Below are 8,807 nucleotides of genomic sequence, written 5' to 3'. Positions count from 1 at the left end.
ATGTTTTGGATTTTCCTATCAAATAACAGGCATAGTTGGAAGGGCTTTGTCATAAACTATCATTATAACAGTGCAGAGGAGACGCTGGTGCGCAACCAAATGGGTCCTAATATGGGTGAGTCAAGCTTCTCACAGGGGGTTGGATTTTGCAATTTGATCCTCTCCATAATCTCTGTCTTGTCTAAAACCAGCATTACACCATCATTTGAGAATTATGACCTTTTCACAGGATTTCACCGTAATTTCAACTGCTGTTACTGCTGAACTGTGTGCAAAGGTTCAAACGCTGCTCTCTCTCTCTCTCTCTCTCTCTCTCTCTCTCTCTCTCTCTCTCTCTCTGCTTCTATCTCTCTTCCAGTTCAGTTTCACAAGCTTTATTGGCCTGACATTTCAGATGTGTTGCCAGAGCACAATTACGATCATGAAAGGACAATGATAAGGAATGAAATTAACAAAAAATAATGTGAATAACAATATTATTCTTCCACACACAAACACATTCTGCATGAACATACTAATTTCCCTCCTCTCTTTCACACAAAACACACATTAAATCATCAGCCAGCAGCCACAGAGCCCCACCCTTCACAATACTTTATCATGACAACACATTTATCATTTGCTCTGAATCAGTCCTCATAAAAGGGGCCAAAGTGCAACACTGATAACACCTGTTTCCACAATGGCTCTTTTAGTTCAGTTAGTCCGTGTTTGTGTTCACATTCAGTGTTTCCGTACCAAACCATGTGTTCTTGTTACTAGGTGACAGGAGGGAGACAGAATACACGTAACACTGTGTTGAAAGCCTCCGGGGCAAAGATTAGTCAACCATTTGGGTGTGTCTTGTTTAAAAAAACTCTCTGGGCAAACCTCAGGGTCATTCATTTTTATTTGATCACATAACTTGCACTTTTCTTCAAGGTTTTCCTGTTCTGTTTGAGTTTTGAGAGCATCAAGAGTAAAAGAACTTTCTGAGTGGTCTTTTCCCCCTAAAACTCCCAATGCTTTCCACACTGGTGCTGTTAACCATTGTTCACCCTTTCCTGACAACACTGTTACATAACATGGATTTCCACAAGCCCATTCCCCACCTCCCAGAATGTAACTCAGTTGCCATGACAACTGTATAAACAGAGAAATGTCATGGAAAAAAAAAGAAGCAGGCTCTAATCATTTCTGAAAGTCCAGTAAAGTCACAAAACAACGTAGCTCGTATTCACCAGCAGATTTTATTTTTCAGACGGGACACACAAACACACACTCACAGAGAGTCAAGCATTTCTTCTGAGTTGTTTCATAAACTTTAACTCGGACTTCATTATCAGCATAGCTCAGGTATTTTCAGTACAGTTTCACTTTTCTCATGTAACAGCTTTTCTTAGTCAGAGTGTGTGTGTGTGTGTGTGAGTCTGAGAACAGCTTGTCCTGCCAGTTAGACCTTCTAGCTGGAAGTTTTCACAGTGGTGGTTGTGACTGTGGTCTTAGAGCCCCCTGTTGAAAAAAAAAAAAAAGAGAGAGAAAAAAATATCATGGCAGTGCTTCAAGCTTTCATTACACTAACTTCTCTGTGGTTATGTAATGTCTCATTAAAACAGACGTCACTTACCTGAGCTGATGGGCCTAAAAGAGAGACAGAGGGAAGAAAAAAAGTAGAGATAACAGTGAGTGCATTGTTGTTTAAGTAAATGTGTGAATTTTGGTCTAAATTGTTTCATGAGTCCTGCACAACTAGGTCTACCTGGACTCCTCTGTTTCCAGCAGGCTCCTGTAGGTGGCGATCTCCTGCTCCAGTCTGGTCTTGATGTCCAGCAGCATCCTGTATTCATGGCCCTGCTGCTCAATGCTGCCGCGCACGTTCGCTAGATCTGCTTCAAGCATGTTGATCGTGTTCTGGAAACCGCCGAGCATGGCGCTGTAACGAGCATCTGTCTCTGCCAACGTGTTCTCCAGAGCGCCTTTCTGTTAGAGATAAAAGCAGAAAAGAAGCTGAATTCATGCAGGTGAATCGCAAACACAAAAAACACCTGCAAACCTATTAATTGTGGTAGTGTGAGTTGTGACAGTTCTGACAGTTCTTTATCCACCAGCCACACCCTGGATTGTATATGTCAGACATGTACTATATGTCAGACACAAAAGCATGCATGTGTTTGCATGGTATTCTCTATTCCTTTACAAAGGGATAATTTGCACAGAGACCTATGTATGGTGTTTTTCATTCTTTCCTTTATGCATTTTAGCTGCGCCCCGAGTGTTACACAGAAGCAGTGGGCTGTTCTTTCACAGAGTGTTGAAAGATTAACTCCAGCTGGGCACAGATAACCCACCGGAGTACAAAGTTTGGGCCATCCAGTCCAGCATTCCTTCAGCTTTCTTCAAGCTCTTTTATGTCTCCCAGAATTTGTGCAGATGTCTGTGAAATGTTTTCCTCCTCCTCGCTCCTCCACAGCACCCATCTCTCCTATCTTTCTCTCCCTCCCTTCATTCTTTCAACAAAGCCTCCTTCTCTGACCGCTCCCCCTCTGCCCTTAACCCTCTACCCTCTTTTTCTTCATGTCCCCTGACAAGACAGGGATCTGAGAATTTTGTTCATATAAGGCAAGATCAGTGGGACGTGAACAGATGGTCTGTGTTCAGGGTTTTTTTTTTTTTCTTTTCTCACCATGCTGAGCTGAGACTGCAGCTCAATCTCCAGGCCCTGCAGTGTGCGCCGGAGGTCACTCATCTCTGTCTTGGATGTCTGGATTGACTCTGTGCTGATAGCCACTTCCTTGGACAAGGTTGCCGACTAGAGCAAGAAATACAGACACAGTTAGAAGTCGTAGTGATTACCTGTCTGAGTTTCACTGAGATTATGTTTAATTACAGGTTCGACTCCTGAAGGAGTAAAACCCAGTGATTTGCAACGTGTGTGTTATGGCAGTTTTGTTTATCCGAGAATTTTCTCACCTTCTCATTAAACCAAGACTCCTGGTCGCGACGATGTTTGTCATTGATGGCTTCGTACTGGGCGCGGATCTCCTCCAGGACTTTGTTGAGGTCCTGCTGGGGTGCAGCATCAACCTCCACGTTGACTGTGCCAGTGAGCTGAGAACGCAGTGCTGCCAGCTCCTGAACAACCATGGTTGGGGGGGGGGGGGGGGGGGGCATTAATACCCTTTTTCATACAGTTCTATAGGTGTGATTGAGCAAGGTACTGTTGTCATAGCAAGCACAGTAATGAGTACAACTAGAGGATGTGCATCAGGTACCTCTGCATGGTTCTTCTTGAGGTAGGCCAGCTCATCCTGCAGGCTTTCGATCTGCATCTCCAGGTCAGCCTTGGTCAGAGTGGTCTGATCCAGCAGGCGACGCAGGTTGGCGATGTCAGCCTCGACTGACTGGCGCATCATCAGCTCATGTTCGAATCTAATTTGTTTGGAGAGTAGAGAACATGTCAGACAACCCTAATCCCTAAATTATTGGTGTAGACAAGATGAATAGTTCTAGTCTGGAGAGATACTCACTTGGTTTTGAAGTCATCAGCAGCCAGTTTGGAGTTGTCAATCTGGAGGAGGATGTTGGCATTGCCGATGGTGGCGGCGGCGATCTTAAGTGAGGAACAACATTGGGAGTTGGTCAAAAGACAAAGGTCTCACTTCAGTGGTTAACTTTGCAGTTACATGCAGTAGCATCAACTAACTTAAAACTTATCAGTTAACTTCTCAGCTGTATCAGAAGCATCACCCTTTTAAGTCCCACAGCTACATCTGATTTGGCAACATGGGGTCATACTCCTATGCAGAGTATAACCTTCTCTTGTTTATTTTGTGGTTTTACACGTTATACATCATTATTTATAGTCAAGGCTTCAGAAGCTCAATAGATCATGCAGACTCTAGTTATGCCTGTAATGTGTCTAACCTTTTCCAACCCTCCCTTGATAATCATTAACAGTACGGTAAACATTTAACTAGTCTGGTTGAGGCTGGCAACCACTATACCTTGTCCTTAAGGTCGTTGATAATGGCCCAGTAGTTGCTGTAGTCCCTCTCTGCTGCAGGGCCCTTCTGCTCGTAGTACTCTCTGATCTGCTTCTCCAGCTTGGTATTGGCAGCCTCCAGAGAGCGAACCTTCTCCAGGTAGGAGGCCAGACGGTCGTTCAGGTTCTGCATGGTGGCCTTCTCGTTCAGGTGCACGTTGGACTGGTCCAGGGCGTTGGACAGGTCGAATCCACCAGACCCATAGCCTCCACCAGACCCATAGCCACCACCATACCCAGAGGAGACGGTGCGCATGGTGGTAGAGGAGATGCGAGGGCCTCCCCTGAGGCTGTATCCTGACACGCTGTGAGCCTTGGGGGCAGAGCTTGATGTGTAGCTGCGGCTCTGTCTGGTGATCATGGCAGGGCCAGTGTGCACGCTGTAGCTGTACGACATGATGGCTGACTGTCTGCTGGTCAAGAGAGGAGACGAGGAGAAAGGACCGTTATACAGCTGTAGACTGTAGCAGGACTCTAGAGTTTGATAGAGGGAGGCAGCCTCCTGATATAGTGCTGGACCTGGGGCGGGCCTGGCTGGGAGGAGGGAGGTTGGGAGGGAAAGAGGGAGTTTTCCTTTACAGTTCAGCTTGGCAGAACCACCGTTTGTTTTCCTTTGAGGACCAGGGTCCGGTTTCTTTCCTCTCCTGTGAGGACACTGTTATGGAATGTGTGTGTGTGTGTGTTTCTGCTTCTGTTTGTGTGTGAGGGAAAGGGGGCTGTGTTGGTCTGTCAGGATCTCATTGAGTGTGAGTGTATCATTTTTGCATGCTTTTATAAATACCTGTTAGTCTAGTCTTGACCACAGCAGTCATTTTATATCCTCATGCAAATAGGCATGGTTATTGTTTTAGTGTCCCACCATAAGTCAACATTCACATTACACACTTTGTAAATAATATCTTTCATCAGTGTTCTTTTGTCAGAAATTACCCATGACGATAAGATCAAGTTACAGTTGAAGTAATCCAAATGAAACATTTAATTGTACAGCCATTATAGTATTTTATCCAGTAGATGTGTCCAAACTGGTCTGATGAATCCTTGTTTGCAATGTTAGCATCATTAATTTATAGCAACATACTGTTACTGTGTGTGTTCTGGGCAGTAAATCTTTCAGAGGCAAAAGAGAATAGGAAGAAATAGCAGACAAGTTCAGTTATAGCCTTTGGCATTTAATTACATGTAGATTTTATCTGAGTGGCATTGCAGTCACACGAATCAAATTAGAAGGTAATTGATAAAGTTGTTACCGATTGACAGTTGCATGAAGTCTTTGTAGCCTTGAAACACAAACCGACCTTGTTTTCTATATTTTCAGTCAAACCCATTTGAAGGAATTCGTCAGCACCCCATTGTTCACCGTATCACACACAACATCCCCCCTCAGCACTGTATCCTGTGTGTGTGTGTATGTGTGTGTATGTGTGTGTGTGTGTGTGTGTGTGTGTGTGTGTGTGTGCGTGTCTGTGTGTGTGTATGTGTGTGTGTGTGTGTGTGTGCGTGTGCTGTTCATTTTGTTGGTTTTGGCTGGTGTCGCAGGCTGTGTGAGGGTTGAGGCAGAGTGCCTCAAGGGATTGTGTGTAGTTTTAAATTTCGTGTATGTGTACTAATGTGTGTCTAGTTGGATGTGCACGTATATGTGTGTCCAAGTTTTCTGTGTTTGTGTGTCTTCCTTATCTCAGCGACTGGACTCTGGCCAATGTCTGTGATCTCATACCGTAACATCTGGTGTCAGCTGGGTTGGGAGGTGGGGGAGGCACATGGGGGTCACCTCTCAGTCAGAGGGAGAAGTGAATCATACTTATTATGTACTGTGTGTGAACAGGGCTTGGTCACTCTATACTTCACTGCATTAAGCTACATAATCTACCTAAACATTTGTGAATATTAATTACAGATTCTTGTGAGCAAATCAAAGGATTATAACCCCTTTAAATCTTAACTTGTTTGTACGCAAACCAGAAACGCATTTTTACAGCCTTCATTTTAGCTTTACTGTACCTTTAATTATGGCATAATAATCAAATAACTTCCAGAATACATGTCAGAATTCAGTGAATCACTCAGATGACCATACTGCAGTTTTTTAGGCAGCAAGTATCTTTAAACTGAGACTATGTAACTTTTGCCGAAAGGCAGCCACAGTAGCCACAAGTGGCAATTACGGGGTAATGACGCACCAAATCTCCCTTCATTTTCCAAGAGTCTCTTGAGTCAGTTGCTTGTTGTATTTTTATGATAAAACCATTGAAATGTGTATCTGTAACATGTTAAAACATAGTGTAACGGTAGCACCAGGAGACAAGAGTTATGAAGTCAACAAACTGATTTAGTGACGTTAACATTAACCATCATAAGGCCACTGGTCATGCCATATAAGGCTGTAGCAGCAAATCTCTGAGTGTACTGAATTGAGTAAAAGTGTGTTTTATTGCTTATAGGAGGAGGATTGTGTTATTTCTTCTTTCAAAAGTTACATAGTCCCGCATTTGCATTTTTAAAATGACTCACCCGCAAAAAAGTATGAGTGCACTGCAGCAGATATTGCCAGACTCAATCTTTTTGTATTCTTGTAGATTCTTTTAGGTTTCTCAAGATAGTTTGCCCAAAGATGCCCAAGATAGTTTAACCAAATGTTATCTTTAAAGGAAAATAATGTTACAATTATATACGCTTTTTTTGTTTGTTTGGGGAGTTGAAACAGTCTAAAAATGTCCAAATGTTCAATATGTGAGTCCCAAGTTGCTTTTGCCTTGATAGGAGTTCAAAACAAGTCACGACAAGTTTATTTGTGTGACCCCTAATCACCATTGTAGTCTCAGAAGGCCTGTCAGCACCCACATTATGAAAACAGTGGATAACAAACTCCTCCAGACTAAGACCTTCAGTGAAACTAGAAAAAAAAACTCCCTACTAAGAGCTCAGAGGGGAAAAATACACAAAACCCAGGGAGGTGCTGCTAGGTATCCTGTGGGTGCAGAGAACGACTTCCAGATAAGGTGACAGTTTGTGGTCCACAACAAAAGATGCTCCCTGATCCTGCATCTACTGCCTACAATATAAATGGATTCAGCACAGTGACAAAAAAAAAACTTTTTCTGAGACTACCTGCATTGGCACAGGTGCTGTGACACAGACAGGGATGTGCCGGTTAGGTTAGGACTGCTTCACATTAGCAAAGTGTGTCAGGCAAAGTGGATGAGACCATAGATGGGTGTTTCCACTAAAACATGACTCATGTCTCTATGGTTGACTGAAAAACTCAAAAACCTCATGTCCAATGTTACAGGGAAATACATTTTTGTATTTTCATCCCTTTCATTTCTCGTGTCGATCCACAATTCTTTAATGATATTGTAATCACTGTGGTGAATGGGTGAGACATAAAGGGTGCAGTGAAGTTATAATGCATGTTTACAGTTTCTCATTTACAGAGCTTCAGACCCAGATTAAACTACTTTTTGGCAACTATCTAAATATGTATGAGAACAGAGTCTATATGATACTGAGCATTCACTCAGAACAAACATCAGGGCTTGCAAAACTTCAAACCTTTATCTAAACAGGCATTACCTAATAGCTAAGGCTAAATCACTAAATCTCCTATAAATCCCATAAATCTTTAAAGGCTTTTCTCTTAACTTTATCTAAATCTTAACCTGTTGTCACTTGTCCTTTTTGGGAGTTTTTTCATGCATTATGAGTAATAAACTGTGGTACTTAGGAGAAATACTACTCCACCCACTCCCCTCTTCAAATCCCACTGCTTGGAGAAAGAGGTGAAGATAAGATCGATAAACAGACTTCAAACTTTGGCAAAGGAGGGGTGTTTTTCTCTTCAGGAGAGTGAGCAGTCTGTGCCGATTACACAGGAAGTGCTCAACACCTTTTTGCATTGATTTTTTTTCTTTTGTAGTGCAGCTTATGAAATGTGCATTGCTTCTCCATACTGTTATTTACAGTTAAATTAAAGCTCCACAAGTAATTTTGAGAAACTCTGATTAAATATTGTTCAGGTCCTGAAACTGTTTCAAACCTCCAATGATTAATGGTCAGTGACTCTTGGTAGTAGGGGTCTCACAATGAAATGTAATGGCAATAACAGTTTAATATTTCATCCATAATGTTCTGTTATGAGTCTCCTTTCAGCTGTAAATAATAGAAGGACGGTTTCTATTCAATGCCAAACAAAGAAAGTCAAGACTAACGGAAGAGAGGGAATCGGACGAGACGTGAAGGGAAGTCCACTGTTCTGTTTTTTCACTTCAGCATGTCACCTTGAAGCCACAATACACTCAAAACAGTATCACAATCATCCACTATTTGGTTTGTTTGTAGCATAGCAACCACACGGAGAGTGTGTGTCACTGTGTACTCATGCTTGAATATTGTCTATTGTCATGTGTTCTGGATGGTCTGGATTCCTGCACCTGAGCGTAACTTGCCATTGGTTTCGTAGCACAGTGGGAATAACAGCTGGCTGATGTTCTCATGTCTTTCACAAACTGATCACTTCCTGCGTAATAAGTTGGCACATACATATATCCTGTCTTGTCATGTCAAGGTGGCACATCAGTAAATCTTTGTTCATTGTTCTAACACTTCAAGGTTTGTCACTGCAGCTGTAGTAGATGTAGAGTCACCTATCAATAATACACAGCAATCAGTTCAACAGGTCACCTGAAGGTAACAGGTTAGTCTTCAGCTTTATTAGCAACTTGTTTTTCTTGAAGATACGGAAATATGATATGAGATATTCCTGCACAGCACAGCAATGTTCGTAAGA

The 8,807-nt window shown here is 42.6% G+C and overlaps 1 protein-coding gene across 1 annotated transcript; it reads right to left on the bottom strand.

Annotated features, from left to right (window-relative positions):
• Window positions 1-1,210: 1,210 nt before the first annotated feature.
• krt94 (keratin 94) lies at window positions 1,211-4,508 on the bottom strand. Its single transcript, XM_067583909.1, has 8 exons — window positions 3,984-4,508; window positions 3,507-3,589; window positions 3,252-3,408; window positions 2,950-3,111; window positions 2,663-2,788; window positions 1,739-1,959; window positions 1,607-1,620; window positions 1,211-1,491 (listed from the first exon to the last, which is right to left on the bottom strand). Exons 1-8 carry the CDS (start codon window positions 4,416-4,418, stop codon window positions 1,442-1,444), a joined length of 1,248 nt encoding a protein of 415 aa, XP_067440010.1. The 5' UTR covers window positions 4,419-4,508; the 3' UTR covers window positions 1,211-1,441.
• Between the last annotated feature and the right edge of the window lie 4,299 nt (window positions 4,509-8,807).

This window comes from Thunnus thynnus, chromosome 3, assembly GCF_963924715.1.
Source record: "Thunnus thynnus chromosome 3, fThuThy2.1, whole genome shotgun sequence".
NCBI lineage: Eukaryota > Metazoa > Chordata > Actinopteri > Scombriformes > Scombridae > Thunnus > Thunnus thynnus.
Note: the sequence above shows the minus strand (reverse complement) of the source record. Positions and strands in the feature narration are given on the sequence as shown.